General features: G+C 40.2%; 1 protein-coding gene across 3 annotated transcripts; it reads right to left on the reverse strand.

Annotated features, from left to right (window-relative positions):
- Positions 1-5,790: 5,790 nt before the first annotated feature.
- On the reverse strand, positions 5,791-11,169 carry sp8b (sp8 transcription factor b). Of its 3 annotated transcripts, XM_076971327.1 has the most exons (4): positions 11,033-11,169; positions 10,533-10,645; positions 9,245-9,412; positions 5,791-8,098 (listed from the first exon to the last, which is right to left on the reverse strand). In XM_076971327.1, exon 4 carries the CDS (start codon positions 8,063-8,065, stop codon positions 6,758-6,760), a length of 1,308 nt encoding a protein of 435 aa, XP_076827442.1. In that variant the 5' UTR covers positions 8,066-8,098; positions 9,245-9,412; positions 10,533-10,645; positions 11,033-11,169; the 3' UTR covers positions 5,791-6,757. The 3 variants fall into 3 exon arrangements, with proteins under 3 accessions (XP_076827442.1, XP_076827440.1, XP_076827441.1); XM_076971325.1 differs by lacking the exons at positions 9,245-9,412; positions 10,533-10,645; positions 11,033-11,169 and adding an exon at positions 8,539-8,755; XM_076971326.1 differs by lacking the exons at positions 9,245-9,412; positions 10,533-10,645; positions 11,033-11,169 and adding an exon at positions 8,344-8,524.
- Between the last annotated feature and the right edge of the window lie 3,594 nt (positions 11,170-14,763).

Below are 14,763 nucleotides of genomic sequence, written 5' to 3' on the forward strand. Positions count from 1 at the left end.
TCTATGATTCAATGAGTTACTAGTTCACTCTGGCGCCAACCACTGGCGATCGATCGATCGTGATATAATACTTAATTTGTGTCCATTTTACACCCCCCCCCCCCCCCAACAATTTACACTCGCCACCCCCCCCCCCGCCCCCAAAGATCAAATCTCACTCCAAGTGATCTTGAAAAGTTGGCAACCCTGTTAACATGTGATAACAAAAATAAACACCGGTTTTCGGTGCAAACCGCTATACCGCCCAGCACTAACTCAAACAGACATACCTATCTGTCGAAGAATTCAAAGAAATTGTAATAATGAAAGAAATAATCATGACTCAAGGGTAAATTCAGCTGATCCAAGAGAAGTGTACAAATTCAAAGTCAAAGCACAAACTGATCCTTATTCTGGATAACGCTAGATTTCCTTATGAGCATCCATAATGGGATAAAGGCACTCAGTTGTCTGGAGGGCAGAAACAGAGGATAGCCATCGCTCGAGCTCTGGTACGCAAGCCCAAAGTGCTGCTGCTCGATGAAGCCACTTCAGCCCTGGACACGGAGAGTATTAAATATAGTACTGTAATTGTGCTATAATAAATACTAGATTTTGTTACTGAAGTAAAATATATATGTAAGTACTACTACACACACAAAAAAAATTTTTTTTAAACAGGAGTGAGACACAAATCTAAATCTAGCAGTCAAAGTCTGTTTATCACGCATAGTCACATATTTGTTTTTTCATTGGATTGGTACATTACCTCATGGACGTAATTGGGGGGGGGGACATGTCCCCCCCACTTTTTCAAAAGTCCCCTCCAGTTTTTACGGTTAAAACCAAATATTTATATAGCGACGAATCCATGTCCCCCCCCCACTTTTGAAATTACGTCCATGCATTACCTGTTAGCTGTTATTCTGTTAGCAGAAGTAACAAGTAACAAATAGTCAACAAATAATATTAAAACTGATACAGTTTTGACTATAGAGCACTCTAGAAGCTGAGAAAGATTATGGGACAATAGGACCTAGTAAGATTAAGCACCACAAGTTTACTGTTCATCACGTGAGTGTTTATTCCTCCCATTGTATCTTAAGACGCAGCCATTATTGCACTTGACCACCAGGTGGCACTGAATGCAGCAGTAAAAATAATGCCCTTCACTTTGTAGACTCCAGTGGGCATCCTGTGACATCAGATAACAAGCAAATAATAATAAGACTAATTAAAAACAAATGAAATAAAACATGCACGAAAATTTTGTTTCACTTTGTGTTCTTAAATGTGACATTTCCAGGAGGATTTTTATTCCAGTCTTGATGCTGATGAGTGGCAACAGGTGATACTCCTATTTTTGTTTGATGAAGAGATCAGTGTGTAGTGTCATTACCAACTGAAAGCTGCTTGGTAAAACAAAGATGTTTGTGACAAATAAAATCACATATGAAGCATGCTCATGTCTTCCACTAATGGCCAACCAAGCTTCCATTAACAAGTCAACACTGTATTACATACATTTGTATACAAAACAATGCTATTATAGCCAGTACTATAAGCTATTGTTCTATACTTTAAAGTCTCATATAATTGTTACATACTACCTTTAAATTATTTATTATAATATAACTTTATTTAGCCAGAACAGGATGACAAATGAATTCAAGCTATTTATTTTAGATACAATAATGAAACTGTAACTTGGGAATTGCATTTAATCAGTATTCACACCATAGGTTTGGCTTTTCAATGTTATGGTTAATTTAATTTAGTAAGCAAAAGAATGCTAAGACATCAGTATAAACTCACATATAAATATTTTATACTACTGATAGGGTATTAGATCAAATTGCTTGAATGAAACAATTAAAGTGATTTCGTTTCAAAGCAAGGTCAAATGAAATGTTTGCATTTTACATGTTTGCTGTGGTCCAGATTGTGCAGAAAGCTGTAGATGCTGCTCAACTGGGCCGCACCTGCATCATCATTGCAGAACTTTTAACCAATTGTAAGTTCTAGTGTCGATCGGGTCAATGTAGTTGCAGTGCAAAAAAAAAAAAAAGAAGATTTTTATAGGTTTTAGAATTTGAAAATTCTACTTCTAATCTCTAGTAGTTCTAAATTCTACTTCTACTTCTAATTTTCTTAAACATGTGAAGGCACAGTGGCTGCTGATGTAATGCTTTATGTACTGTTGATTTAGAATCTTTCTTTAGAATTTATTTTGAATATTGCTTTAGAATTCAGTGCACTTTTAAAAATATATCCAACAGTTTCACATCTTGGAGCCTACAAGTTGTACTAATGCCTTATCCTAATTTAAATCTGAGAAAAGTGTAAGACTGACATGTGTAATAATAACAAACATGCACATTGTTGCTCTTTAAATGCATGTCTAACTATCTCCAGAAATATGAAACAGTATAGGCAAAACTGCCTTTACTCCTGGACTGAGCAGAACAGCACTGTGAAAACGGCAGAAACACACCTGGGCTGCTTCTGTCAGTCCAACCAATAATCCACACTTATAATAATCAGTAATTATGCAAGTACTGTCCATCCTTTTTTCTGTCATTAACAGAACAGCACAATAATAGATTGTAAGAGATGCAAATCCCCTGTGTCCTTCCATCCTTCCAGATAGACTGTGGGTGACTGATGACAGAGTTGAAAGCAGCCAGCCTGAAACAGAGGTGCTAACAACAGCTCACTGCAACCACACAGGTTTCTTTGCGTTAGAAGCAAATTTTATTTAACGTGCAGTAAAAATGAAATGATTTCCCAACTGTCGTTCCAATGGAGCTTAAAAACAGACCATTATGCTTTCAGGAAACACTTGTTCATCAGACCTGACTCACGGATGAAGGGAGGACTGTCATCTGAAATGTTCTGGTGTAGGAGATGTTTCATGTTGTATATTTCCAGGTGCAGTCCTGGCTCCCTGGAATTTGTAGCTCAGTATTTGTCCTTATTTAAGGACAATTATATTTATATTTATCTCGTCTTAAAAGTAAGTTGATTCCTGAGATCACGTGTACAATCACACAGTGGGTCCCATTGTGTGGGTTAAGTGAGTTAGAGCAGGTCAAATGTTTTACTCCAGGATCACAGCTTGGGAGTCAATGTTTTACATTCAACAATGGAGAAATACATTCTGCATTTTAGCAATTGCATGTGACCACAAGCCAAATTCTTATGTCATTTTACGAAATGAAATGTGCCATATTTGGCAATTGTGATTTTTCACCGCAATCGAAATTTGTCCTTTGCATTTACCCATCTGTGCAGTTACAACAAACACACTAGTGATTACTAGGGGGCTGTGGATCACACGTGCCCAGAGCGGTGGGCAGCCCTAGCCTGGCGCCCGGGGAGCAGTTGGGGTTAGGTGCCTTGCTCAAGGGCACCTCAGTCATGGCCTCAGGTCTGGGAATCAAACCCATGACCCTCCGGTGACAAGATCAATTCCCTACCACAGGACCATGACTGCCATTTTGTTGAATATGAAGCTGCCAGATATCCTGGGTGACAGAATTGCTGAAATTTGGAATCTTTTACTCCTGAAGTTTTTTGTTTGTTTGTTTGTTTGTTTGTTTCTATCTAATTGTAATCTAATCTATCTTCAGTTTTTTGTTTGTTTTAGCTAACTAAAAATCTCCATCGTCCCTTTTGCAGAAGCGTCCATCAAGAATGAAATCTCGATTAAAGGCCAAGCCCCACAGACAATATATCAGACATATATTTCAGCTGATGCAACATCTGACAAATATAACTGACATACAGAATGACAGAGCTACCCTTGTGCTAGAGATGCTGTTTTATGATGGGAGCCATAATTAATGACAGTTTCCAGAAAGGAAAATCTTCTATTGATCAAAGGTTTCCAGCCAGATAAACATTTGGTCTTTATGTTTAATATAGGCCTATACATTTCCTCTCCTTCCAGGGAGAACTGCTAATAATCTATATAATGTGCTTACATCTCACAAATAAATAGCTGAAGCAAAACTTTGACGTAAAGTTAAATCAACCTACAGCTCAGTGTCTGCAACTCAGTGTCTGTGTTGAGAACTCAATATGTAAGTGACAACTGTTAAATAAAAGTTATTTCAACTTGGCCATAAACTGTTATATGACAGTAATATCACGTCAGTGTGACTTTTATGTACAGTATGCTATTCTTGTCATTTATAGGCTTCACTTTGTTTCAAATGCCTCAGATCTGTTTGCTCTGTCAGAAATAAACTTAAAATTAAATTAAGTGATTTTATAAATATTTTGCTGTGTTCTTTTATTAAAATATTTTTATTAATAATTTAAGAATGAGTGTCCATAGAAAAATGATGGAAAATATTTGTCCTTTTGTTAATTATCTTCTGCTGTACTAGCAATGTTGGTGTGTTGCTGTTGCTGTGTTGTTATTTATGATATATTATTTATGATATTACTATATGCTATGATTTTTGTTATTATTATTCTCTGATAGAAACTATTTTGTGTAAATAATATTTCAATGTACAATGTATTTGTCAATGTAATGTCAATGTATTACACCTACAAAGTACTACTAACTTCAGATTTTCAGCAAAAAATAACACAGCATTGTTTATCACTGTTTCTATCCTACTTTACTGTTTTTGTAATTCATGTCAGATTTTTATATGTATTTTATATGTATAGAATGTCTTTTTTACCGCTTTCTTAGCTCTAGCCCCCAAAAAAGAATGAACTAACACAGTTCCAGCGTGAACACGCGGGGGCGCAGTGTCCTCGTGGTTTTCAGCTTGACCAACGATTTCGTTTCAGAATTTGTCTATAATTTGAGCAACTTTATTAAAACAACTAAGAATAAGGAAAAATATTTCATGAGAACTTATGGTCCACAAAAACTGAAAATGCACAGAACCAGTTTAGTCATGTGACCCGCACTGACTCCATTAAAAACGTAAACCAAAACCCTGTTGTGATTTTCGCTGAACATCCACAAATGATAATTTATTACATATGGACTATACTGTATTTCACTCATATTTTAAATCCTTGAAACTATGTGTTGATACGTTGTAAAAACTGCGTAATATATTTTCACAAATTATCAACTACATATCACAACTTTAAGAATTGTCATGAAGCCTTAATTAGTACTAAAACTTCGTGTTTAACATCAATTAATATTTTGGCATTTTAAATAGGAAAATATTTGTTCTAGTTTCCAGGTCATATTTAGATATTTCAATTAGACTATTAGACAATATTGAGTTCACACGTCTACATCGTTTTCACAGATGAACAGATGTAAGTACTGAACATAAATATTTTGGATGGCAGATTATGCTAAGTATTTTACGTATTTCAACATTAAAATGTGTATTTTGAAATTATATAGCTGTCGATCCAATAAACACCTGATTTAATTTAAGTGATTTGTGTGACTTTACACCGTTCAAGTTACCGAGATATTTGAATATGAGGCAACTTGTTTTCATAACTGTCAATCAGTGTTTGCACACAAATAATGAAACAATGATATCTAAGGTAACACTTATAATTTATCCTATATGTACTGAGCACATATTATCTATTGTTAGATCGATCTGATAACTATTACCCATACTTGTTTTGAATCACTTTTTCGATCCGTCAGTAAACATTTGCTCTATGTTTTATACAAATTTGCTCTTCTTCCAAGATTAACTGCTACAAATCTGCCCAGATTTCTCGAATAATTAACTGAAACAACCCTTTGACATAACTTCAAAAGTTAAATGACATATAAAGGCAAATAAACTTCAGTGCGAGTTGATAGTAACTGAATCCATGTTGACTTTATTGAGTGGCTTAAATTAGAGAGCCAATCTTGAAAATTAATGCTGTGAAATGAACGCTCATCTTACACGTGCATGCTCACATAAATTAGAAAACCTGATTAAACACCGAATGAATTTCCGATTTTTAAATCTTTACAGTTTAAAAGTTCGACTATTGTAGATTGCCAAAACATGTCCAGTTCATGGATAAATATGACGTCTTGACAAAAATGCACTCCCATACAATTTTATATATTTACTAGTGTCAATATACAACTAAAAATACTATGCAAAAATTGTATCTTGGACAATACATTACCCAAACTTTTACACCGGAATGTAATAATCTTCTAAACTATTCTATACATTTTCAGTATGTACATTCGTTTGCAGCGATAGGAAATAAGTACATTTCATACAAATATGGTCAGCCTTTGTACTCTGTTTGAATGAAGACCAAAATGCGATTTATATAAGGAATTTTCCAATATTAAAGAAACTGATAAATGGCGAAAAGACTTGGCAACCCTACATCATTTTTATTTTTGTTGCCCGATTAGCCACACAGATGAATTTCAGTAGTGTTCATGAATAAAGTGCCACTGTTTGGTTTTGAGAAAACATACCAGAAACAAAATATTGCCGGCCACTTCACCGATTGGCATTTCAGAACTTGCCATGCGTAAATTAGGTTATATCCAATACGTACCCACTAATATGTGCATTTTAAGCGAATTCGCTCTGTGCCCAGATTTAGCTTAAAGTTTAGGCCTATTCTTTATTCCTGTGACTCTGTCACGAAGCATTTCACCGGACCAGCACTCACTGTGGGTTTTAGCACGAGAACCAAAGTGAAATGGCCTTAAGTGTTTCTCAAATAACAACAGAAACCTGTGTGTGGGCATGAGTGGATATGAACCCGCCCGAGTCTTACGGTTCCCTGTTCGGGTGAACGTTGCGCGTGATTAATCGAGGGCGTTACCGCGGCCGGTCATGCCTGGCGGAACCGCCTCGGTGGGTTGCAACAGGTCGGGTGAATGGCACGAGGGACTGCCGGGTACGCTGTGCTCGCTGTCGGTATCGCTGCCTCGTTTGCCTCCACTGCCCCCGGATCCTGACCCCGTGGAGCCTCCGGCACTGTGTGTTTTGACGTGTTTACTGAGGTGATCGCTCCGCATAAACCGTTTGTTGCACACGGGACAAGCGAAGCGCTTCTCGCCTGTGTGCGTGCGTAAATGTCGCTGGAGCTCGTCGGAGCGCGTAAACCTTTTCCCACAGAACAGCCAGTTGCACACAAACGGTCTCTCTCCCGTGTGCCACCTCAAGTGCGCCTTGAGATGCGAAGTTTTACCGTACACCTTCCCGCACCCGGGGATGTGACAGCTGTGGAGTCCTTTCCTCCGCAGGCTGGCCCCCGCCGGCCCCAGGCGCTCCGCTTCCTGACAGTTCGGGCAGTCACAGGTGGCTCTGCCCGAGTAGCGCCGCGCTGAAGATCGCGGAGAACCTGCCAACGAGGTCGATGGACCCCCAGTCAACATGGTACCACCCGCTCCACCCAGGGGAGAGGGACTAGCGTCCGGATAGGAGGACAGCACCGGTTTGAATCCGTCCATTATATGCTGACCAGTCGTCAGGAGATGCGGGGACGCGCTCGTACTAAAGGCAGAGTGACTTAAACTGGAGTAGTCCGAGTTGTATCCCCCCAGGGGCGAGTGTAACGACGTCTGAAGCCCTCCTGAGTGTAGGGAGGTCTGTAGTGCGGCACCGTTCGGGTTCTGAACATCGATCCAGCCCGCTCCCACATCCCACCAGGCGGATGCTCCCGTGGCGCCCACATCACCCGTGGGTATGCCCGGATGCGAGGACTTGAACCACGACTCGTACGGATGCGCCACGCTCATTCTCGGATAGATGCCTTGCAAACCGTCCACGGACGTGTGCACCTTAGAAATAAACACCGGCTGATGACCGGGCTCCTGGGAGCCGTTGGAGACCGACGACTGGAAAACAGAATAATCGTTTCCGAAGTGGGAGTTGGACGAAGTCCCGGACGTCAAGGAGAACGCGCTGGATCCCGTGGTGCCGTTCGTACCAAAGGACTCCGCCAAACCGCTACCGTTCCTGGTGACTCCGAAAGTGGATAAACCGGAGCCCAAACTACAGCTGCTGGCCGCTGCACGTTTCCACGGGTGAAATCCTTTACCAAACGAAGAGTTATCCGAAATGGAGGACGGAGAAGGACTCCCGATCTTGTTGCACGTCGCAGCCAACATGGCTAAAGGAGTCGAACCTAATCTCGGTTCCTCCTGGAATAAACGATTTGAAGGTGAGTTTCAGACAGTGGCGTTGATCATAACAGCAAACCAAACATTTCCCTCGTTTAGTGATATCACATGTTGAGGTAGACACGTGCTAAACTAATGCTACATTATAAAAGTCGACTAGAAGACATATACCCCACCGAAGCGTGTTAAACACTATATTAAAGAACACTAACACAGTTTGTATGCTTCAGGCACAATATATAATATAAATGCAAACATGCACGTACTAGGTACATGAGAGGAATACGCAGCCTATAAACTGTGTCGCAGCTGAGAAATGAACCTCTGGTCGGTTCTCTCCACTCGCTTCCTTAAAACATAATGAAGTGACTGTCTCTCCTTCGCTGACCGAAGTAATTTTAATCCCTTCGACAGAACAATGAAAGGACTAATTAAACCAGCAAGAAACTCCTTAGACTCACCCCTAGAAGTGAAGTTGCCATCACAAAAGTGCCCTCCTCAGAGGATCTTTTTATATTTATGAATCAGAGCAGTGTTTTTTTTAGAGGTGTGCAATACAATGATGTGGTCCGCCCATTCCAGCACAATTGTAGGCTCCTCTCCGCCTTTGAAGTGCCGCTGTGACACAGGCGACCAATCAGAGTGGCCGCACCTTCACGCGGACACATTCTAGCGTGAGGTCATCAATAGAGCACTTCAGACAAGTTCTCCTCCCCCTCCAACACCCCCTTAATATAACGAGCGGAAGAAGCTCGAGTTAAATGGGAGAGACTGAAATTGTTTTGATAAGTTGAACTCTTTTTCTGAAATAATAATGTCTTTTGAACAATTGTTTAACGAGGCAAAATGGGTAGTAGTATAAATATGACAATTGTATTCGTGTTATTATTGATATTATTGCTCTTACTGTGTCGCTGATTGAGAGAATGTGGTTAATATTTGGTAGCAAAGGCCTAATTAGTGTTTGAGATAAAAGAAGCTTAAAAACCTCAGTATGCTTTACAGAGAACGTAAAGATATCCCGTTTTCTTTTAAGCAAATGGCGAAGTTGTAATATTTATTTTATAAAACAATAAACACATTTTCCAAATGACAACAATTCACGACATGTATCATAACGTTCAACTTTTGTGTTTAGGCATAGACGAAATGTCATCAATAACTCACCGGTCTACATTAGGTGGTCTTCACTGTGGCCCGTTTAAAAGGCGGGCCCTGGGTATAACTTTCAATGTCTCGGGGGTTTTTTCGTTGCATCAGTCACAAATGCAGTAAAACGTGTTCAGTTGAACACACAGATCCTCAGTGCTGAGGCTGTTTTTTTGCCGTTGAATACTAAGAAGCAAAATAAATATACATTAACTATGTCTACAAATTTGGTTAAAAGACAGCAGTTCAAACCTATGAATTATTATTATTATTATTATCTTTTAGCTTGAAGGGGTTTCTCTCTCCAGTGGTGCAGATAGCTACTGATAATATATCAGGTCGTTCATGAGGACACGTTCACGCTGGATATAAGGTCCTCTCGGGATAATGATGTGGGATACTCAATTTACATGCACCGTGCATTTGCGGCATAAATTTCATTTGAATTTCAAATTTAATAAAGCAGGAGGTTTTAATCATGAGAAGTTTTATTTGTTTGATATTAAGATTCTTATTGACCGTCTCCGTTGACCAGCTTGGTCATTACAGGACAGCAAAAAAGTTAATTAAAACGACCGAGGATTATTCATCAAATCATCTGCCTGAGACTTGTCGCCTCTTTTATTGCAGGACGTGATAGATGAGTGATCAGATTCATTTCTCTGTTTCTTCGATTTGCACAACAGTTTTGTTGATTCCCTCTCTAACGATTACACTAATAGCTAATGCCAGGTAAAGTGGCAGAAGCAAACGGAAGCGCTGGATGACAGATTATAAACGCACGGAATAAACAATTACAAGGCAAGATGCAGCAACAGAGAAAAAAAATACAGTATTAATTTGCGTAGGCTGATCGAACGTGCTAGAATCCTAGTATAAATTAGTCTCATTAAAATACATTATTTAACTTTAAACAAAAATAAACTGATACAATTTTAGTTGCAGTTTAGCAAGTAAAATTTCGGTCATCGAGTTCCGTCACATCTGGTAAAATATTGGCAACTATGTGTATTTGTGCTCACAGATTTCTTCCTTCTAAACATCGCATTTTTTTCACAAACGACTGCGCACAAAATACACGATCTAGTCAAAACTGTAAAAAGAGTTGAATTTTAAATAAAATATCCGTTCTGAATTCAATCAACTACAACAATAATCTGGAGAAATAGTCACGTCCGACGTAATATCCACAGATTGCACAATCCAGCCCAAAACATGGTTTCGCTTGCTAAAGTTCAAATCTAGTATGCAACATTTAACCAAATCGTCCATAAACGGTGGACTGCAACAGATGCACAGGACGTACCGTGTATCTGTCCGCGGTTTATTGATTGACCCCGCGGGTATCCTCTCAACGCTGCTGAAGCACTGACCTGGCGCCTAAGCTCCGCCACACGTTGTGACTGGGAAGGCGCAGACCTTAGAAGATAAATGTTACTTTGGGAATTGAGTTTAATTATGAATAACAGAAGAGTCTCTCGGCCACCGGTGGTATAATCAAAACGTGTTCAATCCCTCAGACAAGGTTTCCAAGTTATGCTCATAAAACGCTCAGAAAACATTTGGTTCCTTGCATTAAAAAATTGTTCTGTGTTTCTCTTTCATGCATTATCTATCAAATAAAATATAAGTTCTTTGTTTTAAACTAGGTAAGTTTTTTTTTCTTAGTTGATGAGACTTGACATTATATAACATGTTTAATTTAAGCAGGCGTATGGCGATTACAACGGGTCATTGTATATAATATAGTTGTGGTAAATTTAGGTAACTGAAAATCATACGGTTTATATGGCGAGTTGAACTCACAACAAACTGTTGAGAAGTTGGACGGACGCACGGCGCCAGGGCTGCTTGGCCTGTGCTGTGTAACACATGGAACAGATGTCCCCATCACAGTCATTCTTCTCCCGTGTATGGGCTACATTACCATCATGAAATCAAGCTAAAGAAACCTGTCCCATTCGTGGCCGTAATCATCGCGTTATTCTGGCCCAGTGCGCACGAACAAAACTGGGTTTAATATTGCGTGCTCTCCAATAATTCTGCGGAGAGGGAAGAGAAAGAGAGCGAGCGTCTGTGCTGCGGAGACGGTGGGAGCACGTTCGCCTTTCTTCTTTAATCTGATGATTATCGAAGCACGCTGATGGCTTACCTGTTCAAGACCTGTGTAAGTAAGCCCTGTCGAGCCGGGCTGTGCTAGGAAGAGAGAAAATAAAGTACCATTAAAAAAATTAAGTGGCGCAAAAGCAAAGCCTAAAATACTCATAATGCTTTTATTTTCACTAACTTCGGGTTGACTGTCCCCTGGCTGGTAGAAAATTCTGAAATTTGGAAGTAGACGTGCGGAAGTCATGCTATGGTTCACAGTGTTTTTCTTGAATAGTTCGAATAGTTTGGGCTCCAATAAGGCAGCTATTTTAACCGTTATACATATAGTACCTAAATACACACACACACACACACACACACACACACACACACACACACACACACACACATATATATGTGTATACACATATATTATATCTCATATATATATATATATATATATATATATATATATATATATATATATATATATATATATATATATATATATATATATTATATATATGAGATATAATAAAATATAAATCATATTTCAAATATATGCAACATATTGGAACAAACAAACAATTTTAAGTTTCTATTAATGCCATAAATACAGGTTTGTCTTGAATAGTCAAATAGGTGCAATATGATGGGCCTAAAAGATATGGCAAGTAAATACCTTTAACCATGTGTCGATGGTGAAAATGATTGTATCTCAAATAGAAGCAATTCTTTCCCCATTGTACACTTGACATAATGACACATTCATATGTAAAACCTCTCTCCTTGTCACAGGGTACTGTAAGCCTGTTTTTATGTCTTGTGTAACTCAGCTGCTACGTATGCACTATTCCATATTAATATTCTTCCAACGGCTGTCTGTGGACATGTTCACCACAACTCACAGTGATGCACTATTACATGACTTTGTTAAATGTCACACAGCCGTAGCGGGTTTCATTGCAGCGGGGCGGTGTTGTGAATGAGTGCTCGCGGCCCCGGACCTGTCTGTTCACCAGGAGGTCAGGGACAGAGCGAGCAGATGTCTGTGTGTGTTAGCGCTGCCAAGTCGAGCCAGGGCAGTGGCGCCCCCACACACAGGAGCCCAAATGGTGTGACAAAGGAGGAGCAGGAAGCGCGGCTCTGCCTGGGTGAGCCTCAGAGCGGGCCAGCCCACCGCCAGGCCACCGGCCCACAGAACCGGAACCAAGAGACCCCCCCACCCCACCCCCACCCGAACGCCAGAGCATTGCCGCGGGGTCATAAACAGCCAGAGATCGCGCATGCACACAGGTACAAATGAGTGTGCACTTCATTAATGTATGCTTGGTAGTGATTAGGAAGCCTACTTTTTTGGTGCGTTTTATTTTTGTGCTGGCGTAAACCAGCAGCCAAAAAATACACAAAAAGCTTAAAGGCAGATCAAAACATCCTGCACAGACACTTGTTAGCAACAAGTGGAGTCACTGACGGAGAAATCTTTTTATAGTCGATGAGGTAGTGCCTCGTTAGGAGTGTCAGCAAACAGGATGGCATTAAAGAAATGAAATATTCTAAAATAAGATGAAGAAATATCTGTGTCAGTATTACTTCCGCAGTCAGCAAATTCTGTGTAACTCAAGTGTTTACTTTGTTGTCCAGTTTCAGGATAAAAAAACTTGTGTATTGTGTAAAATCCTATCAAAAAATGCAGTTTCAGTTTACAAATAGTGTTTAGAACATTCTGCGTCAGCTATTTATTATTAAGAGTCATCTGAGTCATAGTGGTGACTTCAGTGCATGCAGATGCTCTATTGATCTTTGTTATGTTGCAGGGAATTGTACTTATTGCATAGACATCATCACACGTAACCTCAGCCTTCACCACAATGACAGGTCTGTAGGCCTTTGACTTTGTGGTCGCCAGTAAATGCCATGGACAGATACTGATGTACAAGTATTACATAAAAAACTAGCATATCACTGTGGCATATACAATCTATGCCAAACCCTTGCAGTCCGCAGGATAACGAATGTTATGTGCTTTCATTTGTTTTCATTAGCAAATTATTTTAATTGTGCTGTTTACTTAATTAACAGCCATTATACAGTTGTAACACCACTAAAGCAGATGAAAAGTGGCCTCTATAGGTTTTACTTCTACACAATGAGAACAGGCTGATGGGTCATTTAAAGGTTCCGTTAAATGCAAACACCCTGGAAAATCTGTGAAGGCTTAGAAGAGTTATAAATGCAGCAAGCTGTGAAACGGCCAGAGGATATGTCATAACACCGAAGGACGAACGTGTCACAGAGTAAAGATCTACATGCTGCGTTATTTTCAAATATCAGTGCATGTTGTTGACGCTCCTTTGAGCCTTCGTCTTAACAGCAGAGATCAAGGTGATATTTGTCATGTGAAAACATGCACTGCTCTGCTTGGCCTGCACACACTGTATCATTCATCTGGATTTAATCAGCGGTACATGGATGCCGGACAAGGGAGGAGGAACCTAGCAGCTAATCAGCGTGCCTGAGCACCTGGAAGAGGTGCGTGAGCTTTAGTGTGGGGTCATGACCATTAGCATATGCCCTCTAATTAACCAATGTGCTACATGCTAATTAAGGTAGCTGCAGACGAGGTCATCTGGTTAGTGGCAGGACTGTTTCGTGTTGCAACCATGAACAGTTAAAAGCAGCAAGCAACACAGGGGTGATAGAAATAGTGCATAGATTGATATTATTCACTATTGGGTTTGATGCACGCTTTTCATAAAGGTATCACTGTATTTCTCTCACCCCCAGGACGATCATCAGGTGATGCCTTAACCACAGTGTGAAGTTGCCATGTTCAGTTCATCTTGTTTGTGTTTTCCCAGTCATACGTTCAAGGCGTTTGTCACACTTCTGTGTAGGAGGGTGTGGCCGGGCTGTGTTCTGGACAGTGAGGTCATCAGAAGTGGGCGAGCGTGCTTTGAAGCAGGCCTTGGCACAGGTGCGGCGGCAGACCCGCTGTAGGAGGGCACTGGAGCGTAAACAATCATCTAAATGTCTCTGAGATGAAATGGCTAGTTAACAATCTTTTGACTGCCCTAACCTCTTTGTCGGGGATCGATCGGCCAGCTGCCACAGGCTTATTGTCAGTCTGGGTGGAAGCCCCTTTTGCTGGGAGGGAGGTTGTGTGAGTGTGTGTGTGTGTGGGTGTGGGTGTATATGTGTATGTGAGGGTGTGTGTGAGTGAGTGTGTGCTTGCATGCGTGTGTGTGTGTGTGTGTGTGTGTGTGTGTGTGGGGGGGGGGGGGGGGGGGGGGGGGGGGGGGTTGTGCATGTCTTCTTTGAAAAGCTGTTTTGTTTTGGTCCAAGTCTTTGTCTTTAAAAAAGTGTGTTTACATAAATGGAAACAAATATAGTGTTGAGATATCAGAAATTAAACAGAAAGAATGAAAGGAAATAAAAACAAGCTTACA

Source organism: Brachyhypopomus gauderio, chromosome 13 (assembly GCF_052324685.1).
Source record: "Brachyhypopomus gauderio isolate BG-103 chromosome 13, BGAUD_0.2, whole genome shotgun sequence".
Classification (NCBI taxonomy): domain Eukaryota; kingdom Metazoa; phylum Chordata; class Actinopteri; order Gymnotiformes; family Hypopomidae; genus Brachyhypopomus; species Brachyhypopomus gauderio.

Coding starts and splice junctions, on each gene's coding strand:
- sp8b (XM_076971325.1), bottom strand. CDS start 8,559: ATGGCAACTTCACTTCTAGGG. Junction 8,099..8,538: donor TGGCAACTTCACTTCTAGGG/GTGAGTCTAAGG, acceptor CGTTTATTCCAG/GAGGAACCGAGATTAGGTTC.